At 33.5% G+C, this 23,979-nt stretch overlaps 1 protein-coding gene and 2 pseudogenes across 1 annotated transcript; all 3 read right to left on the reverse strand.

Annotated features, from left to right (window-relative positions):
- Positions 1 to 2,058: 2,058 nt before the first annotated feature.
- On the reverse strand, positions 2,059 to 4,034 carry LOC102590212 (pentatricopeptide repeat-containing protein At2g17525, mitochondrial-like; annotated as a pseudogene).
- Positions 4,035 to 13,445: 9,411 nt separating this feature from the next.
- Positions 13,446 to 16,537, reverse strand: LOC102590532 (uncharacterized; annotated as a pseudogene).
- Positions 16,538 to 16,638: 101 nt separating this feature from the next.
- Positions 16,639 to 19,971, reverse strand: LOC102590888 (pentatricopeptide repeat-containing protein At2g17525, mitochondrial). The gene is made up of 2 exons (XM_006350247.2): positions 17,515 to 19,971; positions 16,639 to 16,718 (listed from the first exon to the last, which is right to left on the reverse strand). The coding sequence occupies exon 1, from the start codon at positions 19,392 to 19,394 to the stop codon at positions 17,526 to 17,528; it is 1,869 nt and encodes a 622-aa protein (XP_006350309.1). The 5' UTR covers positions 19,395 to 19,971; the 3' UTR covers positions 16,639 to 16,718; positions 17,515 to 17,525.
- Positions 19,972 to 23,979: the final 4,008 nt, after the last annotated feature.

Genomic DNA, 23,979 nt, shown 5'->3' on the forward strand with positions numbered 1-23,979 from the left:
AACATATCATGTGGTAGTTAAATTTAAAAATTGATCCAAAAAAAGAAACATTCTTTAATATTTTGAAACAAACAAAAAAAGACAAATAAATTAAGATATATATATACATCTTGTGCTCTTAAACATATCATGTGGTAGTTAAATTTAAAAATTGATCCGAAAAAAAATATTCTTTAATATTTCGAAACAAACTAAAAAAAACAAATAAATTAAAAAATATAGTTAAAAGGCTTATAATAATTCTATTATTACTAAAATAATTGGGCCCTTCGAATTCGGGGCCTCATGCGTAGGCCTCATTTTTAAAGGCATTGAGCCGCCCTTGCCTTTCAACTCCATCTCCTTCAAAAACGACAGCCAACTTTCACTTTCCCTAATCTACAAAACCCATTAATCAACATGTTGTAAGCCACAACATCATGAAGGGCATTTTTAAACTTAATGTAATGGAAGGCATTTTTCATCCTATCTCTTAACCAAGCGCAGTGTTCATCTGGGTGTCAATCCTAAACACAAATTTAAATGTGTAGTATGCAAGAAAGATCACGCTCCTTGTATTTTATGTTCTATTTGCCAATTCATCTCTCGAGTTCAAGAATAAACAATGAATTTATCTCGATCAATCATGAAATACAAAAACAAGAACACAAAAGTAATTTATGCGCTAACCAAATTAATCCATGGAAATCGATGTTCAACCATTACTCATGGCTACAGTCCCAGAACAAAGGCTTTTAGCCACTCATAATCATAATAAAACATAAAAAGAATTGTTTTCATGTAATTCAAGACTAAAGATAATGTAGAAGATTGAAACCTAAGATGAATTGTTATTCCTTGCTCTTGCTCTTGCACTTGAAAAAGAAGAAGTTCTCCTACAAAATAAAGCTAGGGTCCTATTTATAGAGTTTGGAGAACAAATCACATATCCTAATTAAATTTGAAATCCTTAAAAAATTGGAAATTCGTCGGGGAAATCGCGGGGCAGGAGCGCCAGGACTTGGCTGCACGATTTTCCAGGCTAGCGCGGCATGCTGCCAGTGCGCCAGCACTGGTCCTCAGTTGTTTTGAGGCTGGGGCAGCGCACTAGTGATGCCCCATGTGTGTATTTTCTTCGTGCTCTTTTTTCCTTGCTCCTGTAAGGTCTTTTCTAGCTCCCATTGTGCTCATACTCCTCTAGGAACCCTACATATCGCTAATCACGTAGGTTAGTGTGCAATCATCGCAATACTCATCAAAACATATCAATTAGCATCAAGAATATCCTCGAAACATAAGGTACATGCAGGTAAATCATAGTAATTTGACATATAAATATGCCCAAGATCACTTTTTGAATGCAATATGGTAGAATTTTTTTTAAAAAAAAATGGTGGATTGATTTTGAAGCCACTCATCATGTTTGTGAAGTCAAAGAAGCATTTGATTTATATTCTCCCGATGAGACTATTTTCATGAAAAATTCTGCAACGACCAAAAATTGAAGGCCATGGAAAAATATTTCTAAAGATTACATTTGATGAGGTGTCAACTCTGAACAATATTTGTCATGTTCCTAAGATTAATAAGAAAATAATTTCTATTGCACTTCTCGCCAACAAAGATATTTGTGTGTTTTTGTATCTGAAAAAAATTATAACAAATATTTATGTAATATTTTCATTGAATAAAGTAGAGGTCAAAATCAAAAACCTCCGTCACCTTCAAGTGCATAACTCTGGTGATCATAAGGTTTAAGAAAAAAATATTTGTAGAAAAAGTGACCTCATGAAAGGCATTTTAAACTCTTTTTTTTTTTATGTCAAGGAAAACCCGTAGCCGCTACCCTTTGGGTGCGCACAGGGTAAAACCCCCGCTCCTATGCAACAGCTCGCAAACCACATAGGAAAGGTAATCCACACTAAGCAAGTCTGGTGCGACAAGCTCGACCCAAAAGCAAACTCCTTGTTTTCGCTAGCAAGGGGTTTCAAACTTGAGACCTCCAACATGAAAGTCTCAAGCCCAAACAACTGGCCACCTCGAAGGGTAAGGGCTTTTTAAACTTAATGTAATGCTCTTTGCTAATAATGATTTATTGAGTCAAATGATCATTTATTGGATTTATATTTGGGACACGTGTGCTACAAAAATCTTGCTTAAAATAAATAATTTGAAAATGTTGCCTAAATGTAAATGTAATCAATCATAATGTCAAATATGTGTTGATTATTTGTTTAATGGTAAAAATTTATCTCCAGGTGATGAGCATATAAAAACATTGCATTTGCCATAAATTTATCTCCAGGTGATGAGCATATAAAAACATTGCATTTAACATTGCAAGCAGCCTCTACCTTTAATGTCCTCCATCAACTTAGACGCCTTTCCAACTTTACCCTGCTTGCAAAGCAGAATTATCACAGCATTTAATGTAGATGCAACTAGAAGATAACCACGTCCAATCATCTCCTTCATCAGCTCAAATACTCATTTTATACATTCTTTTCTACAATATCCACCAACTAAGTTTGCATAAACAAGAGCACTTGGCAAAACACCCTCCTCGACCATCTGATCATAGACCTTCCTTGATTCACCAATATTGCCATTTTCACACTCCTATCCACAGCTAGTGGAAATAAATTTTCCACCTTCCTTAGAAATGCAAGTGCTTCTTCCAAACGGGTTTCTTTGTAAAACCCATATATAACACCATTATACGGACTAATATGAAACGCCGAAACCTGTTTATCATTATTCATTACTTCCAAGATCTTCCATCCATTTTCCACTCTCCCACCTGAACACAATCCATGGATAAGAGTATCGTACGTGACAAAATTCCAATTTATCCCAACCCTCTTCATTTCATTGAACATTTCAAGTGTCAAATCCAACATCTTGGAGTCACAAAGACCAGATATCAAGCCATTATATGTATCCGCATTTGGCACCAACTTTCACTTTCCCCACTCTACAAAACACAATAATCAACGTGTTATAAGCCACAACATCAACAATACCTCCTCTTTCCTCAATTCTTTCTAGTAATTCCACTGCCTCTGAAACACGTCCGTTGTTACAAAGAAGTCCAACTACTTTAATCACTGTAATAACATCAGGAATATATCCTTTATTAAAGCTCTTTTCCAGCATCACCAAAGCCTGTACTAAACTCCCCTCTCCACAATATGCAGATAACAAAATGTTAAAAGTCACATCACTTGGTTCAACCAAATCTCTCATCAAACTCCTTGCTCTCCCTATCTTCCCATTCTTGCAGAGTGCATGTATAAGTGTATTGTAAATCACAGTATTCGGCGTAATGCCACGAGTTTTCATCACTTGAAGAAGCTTAAACCCATCACCAATCCTATTAGTCAAGCAAAGTCCTTTCATCAAAATCCCACAAGTATAATCATCACTCTGAATTCCATTTCCCATCATTTTGATCCTATAAAATTCTCTAGTAATGTCGATATCTTTTTTTTGAAAATGGAAAGATATTGACATTGCTAGGGAATTTCATAGGATCAAAATAATGTCGATATCATCCTTAACAAGAACATCAAGAATTGAATTATAGAGCTTCAGGGTCGGTTTCTTTTCAAACTTGGACACCAATTCAGGAACTTTAATTATTCCAGCACGACCAAGACCACGTACAAGGGTAACTAAGATATCCTCATTTGGGGTTGACCCAATTGATCTAGGCATTTCATCGAACAGGTGGTGGACATAATCTAAACGCCGAAAAATGCAGAGCTTGTTGATTAAAGCTAGGTAAGTAGATTGATTATGAGTGAAATTTCGAATCTTGGAGGCCCATTTAAAGGTTTGAAGAGCTTGAGTTGCAGATTTTTGTTCCAAAATTAAACGGGTGATGTTTTCTTGAGTTGGGATAGGATTGGTTAATACTGGTTGTGATTGAGTAGTGAGAAATGCTCGATAAATTCAGTTACTGCAACATAGAGAGAGTTTAAAGGATTTGTTCATGTTGCTATTAACCCTACTCCTGACATACTCAATCATGACAAGCAGAGGAAGAAATTAAATACTCCCCTCGTTTCAATTTATGTGCTATTTTTTGAATTTTAAAATTTAAATAAATTTATTTTTAACTATACATTTTTTATATATCTTTTAACTAGTATTTATACCCGTATAGAAATTTAATAAAATCTCAATTGTCATTTCATTATTATATTAACCATTTATATCGTTCGAAACATGTTAAGCATCATTCTTAATAATATTTCACTTAATAATTTGATGTCTTCACCCATTACTATGACACACATACTACAAATATACACATATATTGATAAAATTTGTATACACCTGCACTTATTCAATTATTCAAGATTGTTAAGTTTATCATATATTTTTTATCTGTTATCTCACTTGTTTAAAAAAAAGATTATTTTTAGTCTCTAATTATTTAGACATTTTTTATTTTTTTCCTTTTTACATTTTAATTAGAGTTTTTGTTCAACCTCTAATATTTTCTCACACACAAGTATATTATTAAAAGGTTATAAGAAAGAGGGATAATATGCCTAAATCATGATAATAAATGATATGTATTACATATTTATCGATACTATTATACTAATGATTCCATCATAATATAATTTTCCAATTGCACATATAAAATCATTTAATATATGTAAAGATATGACCAATAATAATTCAATAATAAAAACCATTTAGTATCTATGATTTGTATAAAAATTAACAAAAAATAATAAATTAAGAAAGTATTATGTTAACTTAAATAAAGTTAAATAAAAATAACATACAATTTTTAAAAATCATGAAATATATCAAATGTAATCCAAAAAAAAACATAGAAACTCATTTGATCTAGAAATTCTAAGTAGAAAATGTCTAAATTCCTATCTTACTATAATCACAACCATTATAAGGGACTTTTTTTTTCGTTTATCCAACCATTTTATAGAACATATATAGAAGCTATTTTGATTTAAAAGTACATAAAATAAATTAATTCAAATAGAATAAAAAAACTCTAGTATCATTTTTATGGATTGCTACACATGTGAGTGTTTAGTAAACTTTTATTTAATAGAAGTATTCAACCTACATACTTATATTTTATATGAGTCTTAAAAATAACTGATATGCAAAAAGACACACAATATGAATATTGTTGGATTTACTGTTGTAAATCTTACGGAAAATACATTCATCACAAATACTTGATATGGAGTTCACCAAGACTTATACTTCACCATGAACTTTGTAGGAAATTCTCATAGCTTGAGGCATGTCGAAAGACACGGTCCTTAAGGATATTTCACCCGGTATGGGTGTATTCCCCAGAATTCAACAAGCTCTTCTAGTATAAAACTAGGAGTCGGAAACTAACAAAGATTCAAAGAACAAAACCCAGCACACCAATAGAATATAGAAAGAAAGATTTACTCTCAAATATGTATTGTGTTCTATCTCATTTGTGATATTGGAAGACCACATTTATATGTCAATATCACAAAGCCTCCAACGGTCAGATAAGTAATTGGCTAATGATTAATGGGAGAATTAATTAGGATAATGAAAGGATATTATATAGTTGGCAATTTGAGAATGGTAACAGCCAATTTATTGCAATGAGACCATGTCAAAACCATTCAATGGCAAGATAATTCTCTCAAATACTTATGGTAGAAATATGTTAAATAACATACTCTTTAATAAGGAATGAATGAATAAACTTTGGACAATAATATAAACAAGTCTTTTTGAGATACTAGAATCATTTTTCCAACAATCCCCTACATATCTCAAAAAGAATATCAAGGAATAAACTAAAATAAGAAGTTTTGCTGGGTTTTCACTTATGAGTCTAATGTATCGAATCTGGTGTCCGTAGACTATGAACCAGACCTAAGTAAAACAAGATTAAACTTACAGAATAATTGGTGAAGTTTAGAACTTCTATGAACCAATAATTCTTTTGTAAGTCCAGCGTCTTACTCTATCACATTGTACTCTCACAATCTTTGTCGTTATCGTGGTTTTACGCTAAGCGGCCATGCGTGTGTCCTGGTATTCATGAGTGCTCTAGAAATTTGTCACAATTTCATAGAAGCAGCACCACTTCACACTCATATAGGTCAAATCATCAAGTGTATTCTGCAGAGCAATACACCACCTATAAAGGATATGACTTGGATTAAGAGCTTAACTCAGCCTCACTTTGCCTTGCAGACTGTTGCACTATATTCACACATCATAGGAGGGACATAACTTTATAGTGCTTATTTGATCAACTAATGACTTGTTATTACCCATATGAACCTAATTCATGGGATCTCCAATCACATAGGTTGGGTTACCATCATTGTTGATCTTCTCAAATGATTAAAGGTCTTACTCCCCTCGATGCTTCATTAGTCAGTGAATTGATCAGATTCACCTTCGACTACACATTATTTATTTACGTAAATAATTCATCTCACTGCAGTTGCTTCTTCACATTGTATCTCAAACACATGTATCTAATTTAGTCACATAAAAATTGGTTTTATTCCAATTGGAATACACACTAAGAGTTGTCTTAACCACTTAGTCTCATCACCAATCAACTCCACAACAACTAATTCTAATTAATTGTTTTTATGTTATGGCATTCACAAAACTGTACCAACTTCTTTTACCTTTTCATCATATATTGTACCCTTTTTGTACAACAAGATATTCAATTTATTTAGTATTGTACTTATTGTACCTCTCATGTATTACCAAAGACTCTTTTCAAGAAAATGTATCAAGAATCAATATCATTTTCAACAATAAAATCATTGGAAGTATTTTCACTTTTAAAAACTCAACAATACTTTATTTTATATTTCCCAACTCTAACATTTCATTCAATCAAATCACAATTGATTACCACAAATATGTATATACAACATTTATTAGCATACAATTAAAAACTTAGATCTTATTTTTCTTTTCTTAGGATCATGTAACACAATCTTAACAAGATACCCCTACACTTTTAAATATTTCATAACAGAGGATTAACTTTTTCAACATCCATAAAAAATTTAAATTAGTATGTAACATACAAATCTATACACCAAAACATAACAAAATTAAAATAAACCAAAAGAATTTACATCTCATTTACTCGAGAAGTAAAACAGTTTGAGAATATACATAAGCAAAAATTCAACAAATTGGATGAGCTTCTTAATCAATATTAATCAGAAAAATTTATTTTTAATATTTTGATAATTAATGTGACAAATCTCAATTATCAAAACAATGTAGGAGTCATTCATTACCACTTAAGACAATAGTAACAATCAAATTTGAATCATTATTCAAAGATCTGTTATAGAATTTCACAATGTAATGTAAAAAATTTATTGAATAATTATCATACAAAAACTCATATACAATATTAAACTAAATAGTAGATTAGAAGTCTAACACATCAAGAATTATCTCAATCAGTCAAGTATAAAATATTCATTGTCCTAACAACATTCGTAAACACATTATCAAACTCAAATAAAAACTTCATTCAATTTTTTTTTAACTCTCATAAATTCCACAAGAATCACGTTACAAATATTAATATCATATACTACCTCAAATAATGTCAACATTTTTTTTATCACAATTCCACGTAAATCAACTTTCACTAACATTAATATCATGTACCACCTCAGAAAATGCCAATATATAGATGTGAATATTTAAGAAGAATTTTTCATTCTAAGAACTTCAAGTAGTTCTAGAATCACCAACATAAATAAAAATTGTTGGGTTATGAAGGGTGATTAGGGCGTCATGTGGAAGCGTACAATTGCAAATCATATAGTTGATAAATCAGATGACAAAAACTTATACTAAAAACATAATATTATTATATGAAAACTGATATAAAGAAAAGCATTGAAACTTTAGAGAAAATAAATCTTCCCATAAACAAGACTCTTAAACGACTATGTTGTGGATGTTATTGTTTTGTGTTAGAAGAAACAAACATATATTTATAGAGTCCTAAAACCTTTTCTTAACTAGAAAAGGACTAGCTACTACAAAACATTTTCTTAAAAGGAAAGAATAAACCAAATATGAAAAATATTATATTTTCTTTTCAGGAAAAGTAAAAACATTTATGGTAATGTTTTGTCTTTTCTTTAAAGAAAAATAAATCTTAAATTATGGTAAGAAAATCAGGGCAAAACCCTAACAAAAATTTCTTCTCCAATTTGGGTATATAGAACACAAAATCACTTTTAGCATAAAAATGCTTAGTAGCACTAAAATCTAACACCCATTTTCTCACATATTACCCATAAAATTACTTGAGAAATGACCACAATAATTAATATCATCCGCTTAGTCAAATTTACATTTACTTAGCGGGATTATCATTCTCGAAACATCTTTTCATTGATGGACATGATAATATAATTTACCACATACAAATCCATTAAAATTGTAAAGAAGCGTGGTACGTACCTTATTAATGTGAATACAAAAATTCAATTGGCCTTCTATTTGTTTTACGAATGGAAATTCGATGTCTCTTCATCAGTAGAAAAGACCCAAGAACCAGAATAACTTTACCTCCTCTTCAAAGAAAGTGATTTCCCATGATACTCATAAATCAACGTGAGCAATGAAAATTTTAAATGTAATCAGATAGTTTTATCAAAATTTTGTAATTGATTTTCCGTAAAATAAAAGTTAAATATCCTTAAGATTGTTGTAAATCTTACAAAAAATATCTTCATCAAGAACACTTGATATGGAGTTCACCAAGACTTATACTTCACCATGAACTTTGTAGGAAATTCTCATAGCTTGATGCGTGTCAAAAGACACTGTCCTTAAGGATATTTCACCCGGTATGAGTGTATCCCCAAGAATTCAACAAGCTCTTCTAGTATAAAACTAGGAGCCAGAAACTAACAAAGATTCAAAGAACAAAACCCAGCACACCAATAGAATATAGGAAGAAAGATTTACTCTCAAATATGTATTGTGTTCTATCTCATTTGTGATAGAGGAAGACCACATTTATATGTCAATATCACAAAGCCTCCAACGGTCAGATAAGTAATTGGCTAATGATTAATGAGAGAATTAATTAGGATAATGAAAGGATATTATATAGTTGGCAATTTGAGAATGGTAACAGCCAATTTATTGCAATGAGACCATGTCAAAACCATTCAATGGTAAGATAATTCTCTCAAATACTTATGGTAGAAATATGTTAAATAACATACTCTTTAATAAGGAATGAATGAATAAACCTTAGACAATAATATAAACAACTCTTTTTGAGATACTAGAATCATTTTTTCAACATTTACATCATTTATGCGGTGAGTTGGAGAAAAATTTTCGTATGCAACAATCTCAACATTGTATAATCTTATTCTTAATACCACAAACATGATGCTGGCAATTTCCCAGTTCATGATTTGAATCTATTTACTTGAAAATGATATTCATAAATTAAATTTCTCGTAAGCTCTTATAAAATAACCAACTATTACGTGGTTTATCTAAATATTACTACCACCTAAAAGGCTTGGGATGGCTACAATTAGCCATAATCTGTTTTGGCAAAGCAATATAGGCAATATTGGCTATGTATTGCTTACGATCCTAGAGTTTACTCCGTATAAAAATCTACGAAACACAAAAGAATAAAGTTAATTAATAGACCATTTCTAGATTTTTACTGAAAAAAATAAAAGTTAAATACTAAGATTTTTTCTCAAATAATTTAATCTCAATTATAAATGTAAATCAAATAAACATAGAAAATTCATTCGATCTAAAGAATTTAAGACAAAATATGATAATAACAAATCAAATTGAATGAAATGAACCAAAAGAATCACAATAAGATATTATAGATCTAAAAATATCATCATGATGTGCGGTAGAGCTTTGATAAATATTGTTCTTCTTCTTGGACTTTCAACAAATTAAATAACATTACATATTTGAAGAACAATAGATCCATTAATTTTTTAATTGAAATTTATTTATGTGTATATATAGAAAATAGAGATAATGGATAGAGCAGTTTTAGGCAACCACTTTAAATTTAAATTCAAAAAATAAGGTTGGTTACTGCTTAAAATCGGTTTTGGTAACAATTTGGTGTTTATATATAGAGAGTAGAGATAATGGATAACCACTTCAAATTCAAATTTAAAAAGTAAATATTTTTATTAAAATAAAATTACCTGGGTTGGCTACTTAAAATCAGTTTTGGTAACAATGTGGTCACGTTTCCACTTTAAAGTCACATTTAAAATCAGTTTTATTTTTTTAAAAACAAAGCATATCTTCATTTAACAGTTTTTTTTTAATCAGTGGGAAGTTTTTTCTATTTATTTATTGAAAATGTCTGATGCACTACGTTTTTTTAGTTTCTTTTTTCTTTTCTACTTTTTTTATTTTAAGTTATAAAGTAATAGAATTCTTTTAATAAAAGTTCATTTAAGTAAGTTTTATAACTATTAATTTTATAAATTGTTCTTAAAAAAATGTTTTAAAAAATAAAATAGCATTTTATTTTTTAATCCTATAACATGTAATTATTAATTTAATAGTTATTTATTATTTAATCCTATTACATGTAATTAATTTTAATTAAAAATATGATTTTTTATAGTGTTGACATGTGTCACTTTTACTTATATATATAGATAGAAATAGTTTAAAGTGTTTGAATTTTTTAGCAGTACATTTAGTTTGTGATTTATATGTTTTATTTAGTTTAAAAGATCAACTAATAAAATTAATTATTTAATTAATTATAATAATATAGTTAAAGGTTTCTCTATGCATTAAAAGATAATGTTAAAAGTATTTTAATTTGATGTAAATATTAAAAATAATCATTATTATCTATTTCATGATTGTTTTTAATTTAATTTAAAATAACTACTGATAAAAGAAAATTCTAACAAAATCAATAATTTTTTTCTTATAGGAATTCAAAAGTAAGAAGTGGTTACATATTTGAAGAAACCGCGTTTTTCAGTTTACTTTATTTTATTTTTTTAGATTTTAAATTTATTTTGTTAAACAATTTTGATTATCCTCTTAGAAGATTTTAAGATTTATTTGTTTAAAAAAAAACTAACGTGGGCTTAGTAGGTTTTATAGACATATTTTGTTTTTTTGTTTTTAAAAAAAAATCTTTTTATATGGTTTTTAAAAACTGTCACATTAAATTTTGAAACTGATTTAAATTTCTATCTTGTATTTTAAATTCTAATTTAATAGTTAATATAATTACATGCAATTAATAGTTAATAATTCATATTATATAAGACAAAAAAAATAAAGATTAAAATGATTTTATTATTATTGTTATCTACAGTTGGTTATATTATTATTCTTATTATTATTATTATTATTATTATTATTATTATTATTATTATTATTATTATTATTATTATTATTATTATTATTATTATTATTATTATTATTATTATTATTATTATTATTATTATTATTATATAAGGAGGTTGTGGAAAGATGGTTAAAAATATTTTTCCACAAAAAAAGGGAATCACACACACGTTACATATTTAAAATTTAAAATTATTTTAAAAATAAATAGTAATTTATTATTTAATCCTATTACATGTAATTAATTTTAACTATTTAAAAAGTTTGTTTTTTGTAGTGCTGACACGTAGCCAGTAGCGCTTTTCACCTCTCCTATTATATATAGATAGATTATTTTGAATTGTCAATTATTGTGACTTATAGTACTTTTTACGTAGTTTATAAATATATAAAATTCATTTCAAAAAAATTGAAGATTCCACGCGCAAAATTCTGGTCGAACTTAAATTGTTTAACTCTCGAAAAATGAAAAGTGTCACATAAATTGGGATCGGGAGAGTATCTTTTCTGTTTCAATTTGTTTGACTATTTTTTCTTAGTTAGTTTAAAAAGATAGGGAAACTCAAATATGCCATCAAATTTTGAGGAAAAGATCCATTTATGTCATCCATTAAAAGTTTGGCTCATTTATATTGGAGAAACTTAGAGATTGTTTGGATTGACTTAAAAGTTTGTCAAACTTACTTTTAAGTTTTTGACAAATATAAAAAATAACTTAAAACAAGTCAAAAATGATACTCCCTCCGTCCCATTTTATATGATGTACTTTGATTTGGCACAAAACTTTTAAGAAAAATGGAAAGACTTTTAAAACTTGTGGTCCAAAATGAATGATAGAAATTTGTGTAGTTGTAAATCATTTTCATTAAGGGTAAAAAAGACATTTTATAGGCAAATTGTTACTTAAAATAGAAATGTGTCATTCTTTTTGGGTCTGACTAAAAAAGGAAAGTAAGTCATATAAATTGGGACAGAGGGAGTATAAAATAAGTCAGGAAGTGTTTGATAAGGTCAAAATGACTTAAAATAAGTTTAAAATGACTTAAAATAAATCAAAAACCAAAAGTAGGTTTTTCCTACTTTTTATTTTTTTGACTTAAAGCTACGATTTAAATCAATCCAAACAGACTCTTATTCATACCATTGTTTCAAGTCAAAACCACATCCTCACACGAACTTGATGAACTTTATCATCAGAAGTGGAGCGAAGTAGATTTTAACACAAGAAATAACTCGAATTCAATAGAACAGTAACAAGGAAATTACAACTGAGAAGGGAAAATTGCAGCAAAAGAAAAGATAGATCTAGAAGAGGAGATGAGAGGTTAGACAATAGGAATGGAGATGAGAGAATAACAGAGAATGCATCAACATCAGGCTTCCCTCTCACGTCCCACTACTCTGCTCTTATAGCTAATTGACCTTGTCCTTTTTTTACTTTTTGCTAACTCTAATACCACCAACTTTTAACCATGATTCCAATCATAGTCAGCCAACCTAGCATTTGGTATTTTGATCCTTTGGTCTCTTCCCAAAATATCCCTACTAGCTTGTGTGTCCACCTCAGCAGAAACCCTATCGTTCACAACAAGAAGTGTGTACACAAGCCATCAAGGCTAGTGTTGCTCGAAATCCACCACAAGGAACGTAACTCACTGATGATTTCAACTTCAACTTCCAAATCAAGTCCTCTTTTGTAGAGAAATGGTGCTTTACTTGCACCTATATGAACATTATTATCGAATATCCAATTGTTAAAGAGAAGAATTGTCAAGTATATGGATTGGAATATTGGGTGCTTGACTAGATGCAACGAAATTTAACAATACAATACAATACAATACATTTTAAGTAACAATCAAAACAAGCATTCTATGAATAGTAACAATACTAACAATACAATACAATCCAATGGATAACAATGATCCAAATTATTAGTAGCGCGCAATTACAATTTCACTTATAATACCTTCCTTTATCTTCTCTTTCATGGCAAAGATATTCAAAGCATAAAGGAATCGACTGACTATACGGATACGCAACTGATGAAAATACAATATAAGATGAACAATGTTTCAGAGTAAAGGAAATCAAAGACCAAATTGAAATTGTACGTTCTGAAGCTGCCACCCACAATCACAGGAACAGCCTGTTTTCACCCTTAAATTATTATACCCAACACACAAGTTTCTAAATTTTGTTAAGAATTGCACTGTAGCAAAGTGGAACACAAGAAACATCCAATTAATACAATTCCATGAATTAGAGGGTCTTATTGCTGATCTTCATCTGATCTAGACCGCATCAACCACCTGCGCCTTCTTGGATTATTAGACATATCACCACTCAATATGTTAAGATCAGGTTCACCCTCATCTTCATTATCGTTATCGTCTTGTAGACCAAGTAGGTTTTCACACCAAGGATATCGGCGCCTAGATAGAGGTCCAGTTGACCGAGGGTGCCTTGACAAAGCTCTTGATCTGCCACCTCTTGCCTCAGGTATTGGATCCATTGAGCCAATCATCTGAAACAAGAAGAAGGTACTCAACCATCTTCCGTTTGCACCTGAGCCTCGTTCCCTTTCGCCAGATAGCCTGTCTCCATTCTCAATCACATAATTCCAAACACAACTGCACCAGGCATGGCTGAGCGAACAGCACTGACAATGTCATCGTACTCTCTCTGATTCTCAAGCCGTCTCCAAGCTCGCTGTCTTGAAGGATCAATATCAGCAGGGCGTGCTGTAGGGTGATCTCTCCTAGCATGCCGGCGCAATTCTCTGTAGTTACCGAGGAATGAACATGATTCACGAGAGCAACTTCGATGCTTCAAATTTAGATACTTTCTGGCTTCTTCCACTACCTTCCAACTTAATACGTCTCCACGGCACATAGGACACTTCAATTTCAATATTGAGTCAGATGAGTTATCTGCATTCGCTGTTTCATGACTACTTCCCCATACAGTAATAGCATCTGAAGTCTGTAGACCACCTTCCCGCATCTCCATGTGATTATCTCTGTTACTATTTCCATTTTCTTCTGATCCTCCAGGAAATGGACCAGTTGCTACAACTTCATTGGCAGGTATATCGTGATATCCGTGAACAACAGTACGATCACTTAAATTTTTCAGCTCCAAGTGTTCAGCGGGTGTCTCAACAGCAATATCCAGGTTCCCCTGTGTCATAATGGGAGGATTGTCCCTATTTTCGGCTTTGAGTTTTTTGAAACGATCCAGACAATTTGAATGCTTATAACTTGTATCACATATGTATGACCGGCATCCCTTATCATGAGAGCTACAAAGGAGAAGAACAGCATTGTGTGGATGATCCATGCATATAGGGCATGAAGCTCCATCCAATTCCTTGTACAGGAAATGAATATCTACATCATTTGACATGCTTCGTTTCCTACTAGCCATCTGCGTACACTATAAAGTGTTACTAAAAAACAATGGAACCATCAGATGATTCAGATCAATGCAACAGCTAGCAATAAGGAAACAGCATATTTTGTAGTATGACAAACAGCGAAACAAACTGTTTAAATACCACGACTTCTCAAGTTATAAAATTATATCATTGACGAGATTGTGCAAACTAATGAACCTATCGATCACAAGCAATCTTCTTCGATAAGAAGCAAACATCCAATATGATAGAGCTGCAGCCTTCCAGCTCTACATTTACAATATAATTATTCCGGGGTGCTAGGAGGATTTACTTGCACTAAGGTTCTTACGCACTTCCCTTACTAGTAAAGGGGCTGCTAGGTGTAGCTTCTTTTATATTCTCCTGTTCTGAGTTGACCTCCACCCTTGCACCTTCCATGCTATTATACTTCGGCTAGGAGCCTTTCCTGAGGTGGATAACATAGCCAGAAGAAACAAAAAACACTGATGTAATTTGTTTAACCATAGCTAAGGAAAGGTGAAAGGAGGCCCTAAAGAAAGAATCTTTATATGAGTTTGAGGTTGAGAGAAAAGCATCCTGAACTATGAGGAGAAGCTCAGTTGATTAAGCCATGTAATGTCAAATATACCACAACCGGTCAATTCACAGACATTCTCTTCCATACCAACAAACCGGGCAATATATAGTGCTTCTAACAACTACATCTAGATAACAAAACCAAGTTCTGGAACATATATGATCTGTAGTGCTAGTACCATGTGTCTAATATATTTGCAGTCTCCAACAAGTTCTACATGCACCGATATTTCAAAGGCTCCTTTCCCAGAGTCAGCACACTATTTTTTCGTATGAGAATTTAGCATCTTTGGCAGTACTATTGTCTAAACTGAAGGTAAGAAAAGGAAGTCACGATATGATAAACATAACCAATTCCTTAAAATCTTTGAACCTGGAACAGAAACAAAGTATAGGATCATCCATCAATCCATAAAACTCAAGTGTTGTACCAGTGTGTATTTTAAGGTTTAAAAGAAACGCTACTTCATTCTATGGTGTCTGCAGGACACTAGCCAACATGGAAAACTATCTCATGCATGCCAAAAGATAAGTGTAATGCATAATTGTCCATCTTATCAGAAGTACTCGGTCTATTTCTCTTCCAATTCTACCGAACTTTATTTTTTCTGTGTTGCACGGACCCTTTGAAAATGCTAACATGTGTGTATCGGATCCTCCAACAGTAGTGCATTTTTGGAGGGTCTGACACAGGTATGGCAGCATATTCGGACTGTCCAAGCAAGTTTTTTCCCATCTCATTATTTTTTTCTTGTTAAGAAAATAGATTGCATTTTGGCTTTGTACGAAACTAAGTTATTATCTCTTTCTCACAAACCAGTAACCTCAAACAATAACACTCAGGAAATTTACAATTTTGCATTGGGACCAGATCCCAACAAATATAGGAATGCATCAATGCGTTCTCTCAAATAAAAGGATAGATACACCACAGATTGATATCTCAAAATTGAAATCCATAAGCAACACAAGATTAAAGAATTTATCATGACGCTTCGGGAGACAAAATAAACCAAAAAAAAACAAACATATATATTATTTCCGGTAAGCATACTCACCACGAAATATACCAAGTCTCTTCTAGTATTTCCTCTGATTCTTTCAACGTTGTAAGTACTACTGAATGAAATACTACAGGGTCCTTGTGCCACTCTAGAGTGCAATTAATGATAAACCTTCACGAGCAGTATTAATTTTCATTGGTGACAGTCCTAGAAATCTTGAGCATAAGTGTTGAATACAATGCAGTCCTAGACTATATCTTAGCCACAATCAGCCAGGAGTCCTAAAACCTGCAGTTAAGTATGATGTTCTTGTACAACACAAAGCAAGAAAGAAAATGTTTAGCAGGACTCACATTAACGATGATTGAGAAGTAGAAATTATGAAAAACGGCTGTAACTTAGTGAATTAGATAGTTATAGGAGAGATGATTTTCACCAGGATTTATGAAAACTATAGCCTGGACAACACACTCCAACAAAAAAACAAACATTATGCACAGATGCAAGATAACATTTAATTTGATTTCACCAGATTACTGACAAACAGCAAGTTCACCAAAATATGAACTTGTTTTCAACCATAAACCACCCTCTAAAACCCCCCAAAATGAAAAATAAAACATGTCATGTTAATAATTCCCTCAAGGATCAAATTTTGTAGCAAATCAAGTAAAGCATATTTACATTGATCCATTAATTTTGCAAACAAAAGATGATATTGTAAAAAATTTAAGCCCAATACAAAATCCATACCCCAGCAGATAATATTACTGTTAATTGCTAAGAATAATTTAATAAATTCCAAATATTTACAATTAAAGAATATCATTAGCTAAAATATATTTTTGGAGGTTTTCTAGACTGTATCTAGTGAACTGTAGTTGTCTAGTAGATGGAGACCCAGGCATAACTAACCAGCAAGTCCAGAAACCCCAACTGTAGTATCCTTTGGAAGGATAAGTCTCCAAAGAGAGCCTCATCTAAAATTAGTGGATAATCTTACACTACAATCTTGAAGATTGAACTGCATTTGGTTATACCAATTTTGCCACAAAAAATACCAAAGCTTTGTAAAGGTCACAAAGAATGCCAGAGAGCCCATACCTAGTGATTGATCATGTCTGTATTATGGCCTGCAATTGGCTAGTTAAACGACAAGTCTTGTTATTGCCTTCTATCCAACTTGTTTGTTGACAAAGGCACACAAGTAACGTATTCCATAAATGGTAATCAGGAACTATACCCTTTTCTACCATTTGCAGAAAGAACATATATGCTTTGTGGAAATCTCCTCTGCTACAGAAGACATCAATGAACGGACCATAACTTCCAGAGTCCAGCAAGCAGCCTCTACCTTTGATGTCCTCCATCAACTTAGATGCCTTTCCAACTTTACCCTGCTTGCAAAGCAGAATTATCACATCATTTAATGTGGATGCAACTGGAAGATAACCACGCCCAATCATCTCGTTCATCAGCTCAAATGCTCCTTTTATACATCCTTTGCTACAATATCCACTAACTAAGTTTGCATAAACAAGAGCACTTGGCATAACACCCTCCTCGACCATTTGATCATAGACCCTCCTTGCTTCACCAATGTTGCCATTTTCACAAAAACCAATTATTCTCACGCTCCTATCCACAGCTCGGGGAAACAAATTTTCCATCTTCCTTAGAAATGCAAGTGCTTCTTCCAAACAGTTTTCATTGTAAAACCCATATATAACACCATTATACGGACTAATATGAAACGCTGAAACACCTTTATCATCCTTCATTACTTCCAAGATCTTCAATCCATTTTCCACTCTCCCACCCGAACACAATCCATGGATAAGAGTATCATACGTGACAAAATTCCAATTTATCCCAACCCTTTTCATTTCATTGAACATTTCAAGTGCCAAATCCAACATCTTGGAGTCACAAAGACCAGATATCAAGCCATTATATGTATCTGCATTTGGCATGCACCCTTTCAACTCCATCTCCTTCAAAAGACGACAGCCAACTTTCACTTTCCCTAATCTACAAAACCCATTAATCAATGTGTTATAAGCAACAACATCAACAATACCTCCTCTTTCCTCAACTCTTTCTAGTAATTCCACTGCCTCTGAAACACGTCCGTTGTTACAAAGAAGTCCCACTACTTTAGTCACTGTAATAACATCAGGTATATACCCTTTATTAAAGCTCTTTTCCAGCATCACCAAAGCCTGTACTAAACTCCCCTCTCCACAATATGCTGATATCAAAATGTTAAAAGTCACATCACTTGGTTCAACCAAATCTCTCATCAAACTCCTTGCTCTCCCTACCTTCCCATTCTTGCAAAGTGCATGTATAAGTGTATTGTAAATCACAGTATTTGGGGTAATGCCACGAGTTTTCATCACTTGAAGAAGCTTAAACCCATCACCAATCCTATTAGTCAAGCAAAGTCCTTTCATCAAAATCCCATAAGTATAATCATCACCGTGAATACCATTTCCCATCATTTTAATCCTATAAAACTCTCTAGCAATGTCTATATCTTCCTTAACAAGAACATCAAGAATCGAATTATAGAGCTTCAGGGTCGGTTTCTTTTCAAACTTGGACACCAATTCAGGAATTTTGATGACTTGTTTAATCATTCCAGTACGACCAAGACCACGTACAATGGTAACAAAGATATCCTCATCTGGGGTTGACCCAATAGAGCTAGGCATTTCGTCGAGCAGGTGGTGGACACAATCAAAACGCCGAAAATTGCAGAGCATGCGGATTAATGCTCGGTAAGTAGATTGATTGTGAGTGAAATTGCGAATGTTGGAGGCCCATCTAAAGGTTTGAAGAGCTTGAGTTGCAGATTTTTGTTCCAAAATTAAACGGGTGATGTTTTCTTGAGTTGGGACAGGACTGGTTAATAGTGGTTGTGATTGAGTAGTGAGAAATGCTCGATAAATTCGGTTACTGCAACGGAAAGATTTGTTCATATTGCTATTCAAATTTCAGCCCAGTACTCAACAAGACAACAACTCTAGGACCACTGTATAAGGCTATGCTAAAGTTGTGCACAAGCCATCAACGCTAGTGTTGCTCGAAATCCACCACAATATCTTAATTAGTGTAAAATAATGGACCTAGGCTTTAAGGGTAATACATACACTTACACTTCAAATAATAAGTACTTCAATAAAAATAGACATTTGTTTGGCCATTGACTCTTGCATAATTCAGCTACTGTTATACACTTTCCTCACGTCCTTCACAAGTTAGATTACACAAGACTCATGTCCTTCAAAGGGCTTCTCAAAAATTGACCAAACACCCTCATTAGTGTTAGGATCCTTCCAAAGAAAAGAAATACTTTTGTTAACATTTTTCATCAGATGAATAGAATCGATGGCATCGGAGAGCTACCCTTATATATAGCACCTTCATTCAAGACCATAATTCAATGTGTTTTTCTCTTTTAATTCAAGGAAGCTACTTTGATAAGGAGGAACTGAGTGCAACGAATTTTTTTTAAAAAAGGTAAGGATTGATTAATACCATTAGGAGAAAAATTAATGAATATCCGCAATTTAGATACAAAGAAAAATTCATTAATATAATATTCGGAACTTAGATTTCAAGATATAATATCATTTGTAGTGAACTAGATAAGGTTGGGATATATATATTATGAACGGAAAGGGTCAAATATACCCCTATACTATTGAAAATAGTTTAAATATACCCTTTGTTATATACTTTCGGGCTAAATATACTCCTTCCGTTATACTTTGGGCTAAATATTTCCTTATATCTAACAGAGGGACACGTGGACGACTAAGATTAAAAGAATCCATTCAATTTAAAATAGACCAAATCTAATATAACCCACTCCGCCCCCATAATATAACCTGCCCGCACCGCCTGGCCAGTGCATGTGTAAGTATTTCTTATAAAGATTGTTGCTGCTTTATGCATGATCTCAGGTGAGAGAGGGCTGCCCTATGCTGAGCTCACCTGGCAAGTTCGTCTAAAAATCATACAAGGAGTAGCTCAAGGACTTATTATCTTCCCACTGAACTTGCTTCTTCTGATTTACCCCATGGCGATTTGAAAGCGATCAATATACTCATAACCACAAACCACGAGCTAACACTCACAGGTTACAGATTTCACACTTTAATGAACAATGCGCATGCAATTCAAGCACTAATCGCGTTCATGTCACCAGAAACAGTACGAAATAACCAAGTTACACCCAAATGCGATGTTTATTGCCTTGGAATTGTGATTCTTGAGATAATAACTAGGAAGTTCCCGTCTCAATATCTTAATACCGGTAAAGGAGGGATTGACATAGCACAATGGGTGAAATCTGCAATTGCTGAGGGAAGAGAAGCTGAATTATTAGGGTGGGGCGGGATGTTTTATATCAGATGGTCTATTTTAAATTGAATGGACTCTTCTAATCTTAGTCGTCCACGTGTCCCTCTGTTAGATGTAAGGGTATATGTGAGCCTCAATTTTGATGATTTGACAAACCTAGGGACCATGTAAAGGGACCTGACCCTGGACGGCAATATACACACAACTGCCAGGCTAGAAAAAGTAGAATTGGTTGGTGCACAGTCTCCAATAGTGGCAGAAATGGCAGAAACCTCAATCAATGGCATGGCCTCGAAGGTTGTGACTATTCTTCACAAAGATTATGTCCAATAGTCATAACTTCAGTTTTTGCAACTTGAAAAAACTCTCAAGAACTCTTGCAAAGGCTAATACTAAAGTAAAGATTCATTCTAAAGATCAACTTGAACCAGATAGAGCTGCAAACATAGTTGTCTTAGGATTATATCTTCTGCACGTACATTGTAAATCTGTTCCTACATCTATAAAAGGATTCAGATAGTTGTTTTGTTAAAAAGTCTAAATCAGTTGAGTCTAACTGATTTAGTGGGCAGCCGTGTGTGCTGCTAGGTTAAAGTCTAAGTCATCCAAAGCGTGGTGGTTTTAGTGGGGCAACCTGCGTGTTGCTTTGTCAAATTCTAAGTTGTCTAGTGGTGATAGCTTAGTGGGCAGAGAGACATCTGCTTAGGCTCTCCAAGTAATAGAATTATTACTTGGTTGTGAGATTAATAACTTTTTCTCACGTTGGTTGTAATTGTTGTTCACTTTTGCTTAAGGAAGACTAGTGAAATCAATTGGAAATCCTGTGTGATAGGTCGTGATTTTACTCCCTTGAGCAAGGAGGTTTCCACGTAAACTGCTTGTGTTGTTTCATTATTGTTATTTACTCTTCGTTGTCATTCTGGTTAAGTCAAGGGACCTGGTCCATTGACAGACAGCGGACGCACCCATTCTATCAATTGGTATTAGAGCAGGTACTCTCTAGTTGGTTAACACCAAGAGAGATATTTCTCTAAAAGAATGGCTGCTCCACTGAACCTCGAAGAAAGACAATCTTCAACACGACCTCCTCGTTTCAATGGTCAGTTTTACAGTTGGTGGAAAAGAAGGATGCACGACTATCTTATGGCTGAGGACAACGAGTTGTGGGACATAGTGCTCGATGGACCTTTCATTCCAACAGTGGAAGTGAAAGATGGTGAAATCACAAAAGTTGTTCCAAAGACTCTCCAACAGTACAACGAGGAGGACAGAAAGAAGATCGAGAAAAGCTACAGAGCTAAGAAGCTGTTAGTGTGTGGTATAGGTGTTGAAGAGTACAACCACATCTCTGTGTGTGAATCGGCAAAGGAAATCTGGGACAGTCTAAGAACAGCTCACGAAGGGACAGAGCAGGTGAAGGAGTCGAAGGTAGATATGCTGACCACCCAATACGAGAACTTCACAATGAAAGAGGATGAAAGCATTCATGACATGCATACAAGGTTTTCATCCATAACCAACGAGCTGCGAAGCTTGGGAGAACCCATTAACTCTAGTAAGCAGGTCAGGAAGATTCTTCGAATTCTTCCCAAGTCATGGGCAAGTAAAGTAGATGCCATAACTGAAGCAAAGGACTTTAAGGTTCTGACGATGGATGCTCTCATTAGAAATCTCAAACTCATGAAATGAACAGAAATCAGGACACCTCAAAGAAGAAAGCTAAGAAAGACAAGTCTCCAGTTCTCAAAATCAAGTCTGGAGATGACTCTAATGAAGAGGATGACATGGTTTATCTCACTAAGAGATTTCAAAAAATTGTGAGAAAACATGGAGGGTTCAAGAAAAGAGGGAATCTCCCTCACGTTGCAACTACTAGTGATCTATGTCACAAGTGCGGAAAGGCGGGGCACTTCATAAGAGATTGCCCGATACTCAAAACTGAAAAACAAAGAGTATCAAAGACCTGGAGATGAAAAAGATAAGAGAAAGGACCTGGTACCTGAGAAAATTGTAAGAAAAGTTGCAGCTAACTACGTTGTGAAGAAGGCTCTTGCTGTCTGGGGAGATTCTTCAAGTGAGTTGATGAGTCCACAATTTGGACTCATTTAGGGATTTATTTTGATAAGAATAGTGTCCTCGAATGCTTATTTTGTCTAAATATCTGATGAAAACTCTTAAGTGTCAGGTATTTGAAGTTTTAGTGAAAGCATGGACACTTAGGCGCAAAAAGGAACAAAAAGCCTGAAAAGAACGAAGAATCTGAAACCCGAGCATCACCAAGCACACTTGGCGATTCGCCGAAGGGATTTACTCCGCCCTTTGTTCCAGTACGCGAAGCCTTGAAGGAGAAGGATAAAAAAGGCGATGAAAGGAGCAGTCGATGCTTCGCCGAATAGTTTCGCGAAGCAGTACTATACCACCCAATGGTCCAGAACGTGAAGATGCGGAAGGCAAGCATGAAACGGCGATGAGATAGACGAAGGGCGAGTCGCCGAAGTCATTCGGTGATATCGACTAACTTCGCCGAAAGATCCGCAAATGTTATTTTTTGAAGTCTATAAATACTGAACTTTTTATTAATTTTAAAGAGTCAAACATTTATTTTACTTTCCAAAATAGAATAGTACTTTTTGGATATTTTTCTCTCAAGTTTGGAGAGGGTTTTTAGGAGACTTGAAGAAAGAAGGATTTCATCTTCCCCAAGTTGGAAGTGGGTCTTCTCCATTATTCTTCCTTTTCTTAAATCAAGGTTTAATTTCTTATACCCATTTGATTTTACTATCATTTTAGGTGTATTTTGTTATTTTTTATGTGTGGCTAAAACCCCCATTCTTGGGTGTGATTTAACAAATATGTGTTGATATTATTGTTGGGTCTTGCTTGCTGATAGGTTAGATGTAGTTTAATGGTGATTTCATCTAGTGGTTATGGTTTAATCTAAAGGGTTTGTAGTTGCGAATACAAAGTTACCCATGTGTTTCCGGCTTGCCCGAGAGGGAGGTCGCGAAACCAAGACCACTAGACTGATGGCCTAAGGAATGGGTCGACCTGAGGTTCAGCCTGAGAGGGTGAGCCCTAGTCCCATATCCTAACACTCAACTCGAGAGAGTGAGTGGGGTAAGGCATAGGCTGGTCTTCATGCGGCAAATAGTTGTCCGAGAGGAACGCATTTGAAATGGGGTAAGTTGCCCGAGAGGG

This window comes from Solanum tuberosum, unplaced genomic scaffold (assembly GCF_000226075.1).
Source record: "Solanum tuberosum cultivar DM 1-3 516 R44 unplaced genomic scaffold, SolTub_3.0 scf00115, whole genome shotgun sequence".
Taxonomy (NCBI): domain Eukaryota; kingdom Viridiplantae; phylum Streptophyta; class Magnoliopsida; order Solanales; family Solanaceae; genus Solanum; species Solanum tuberosum.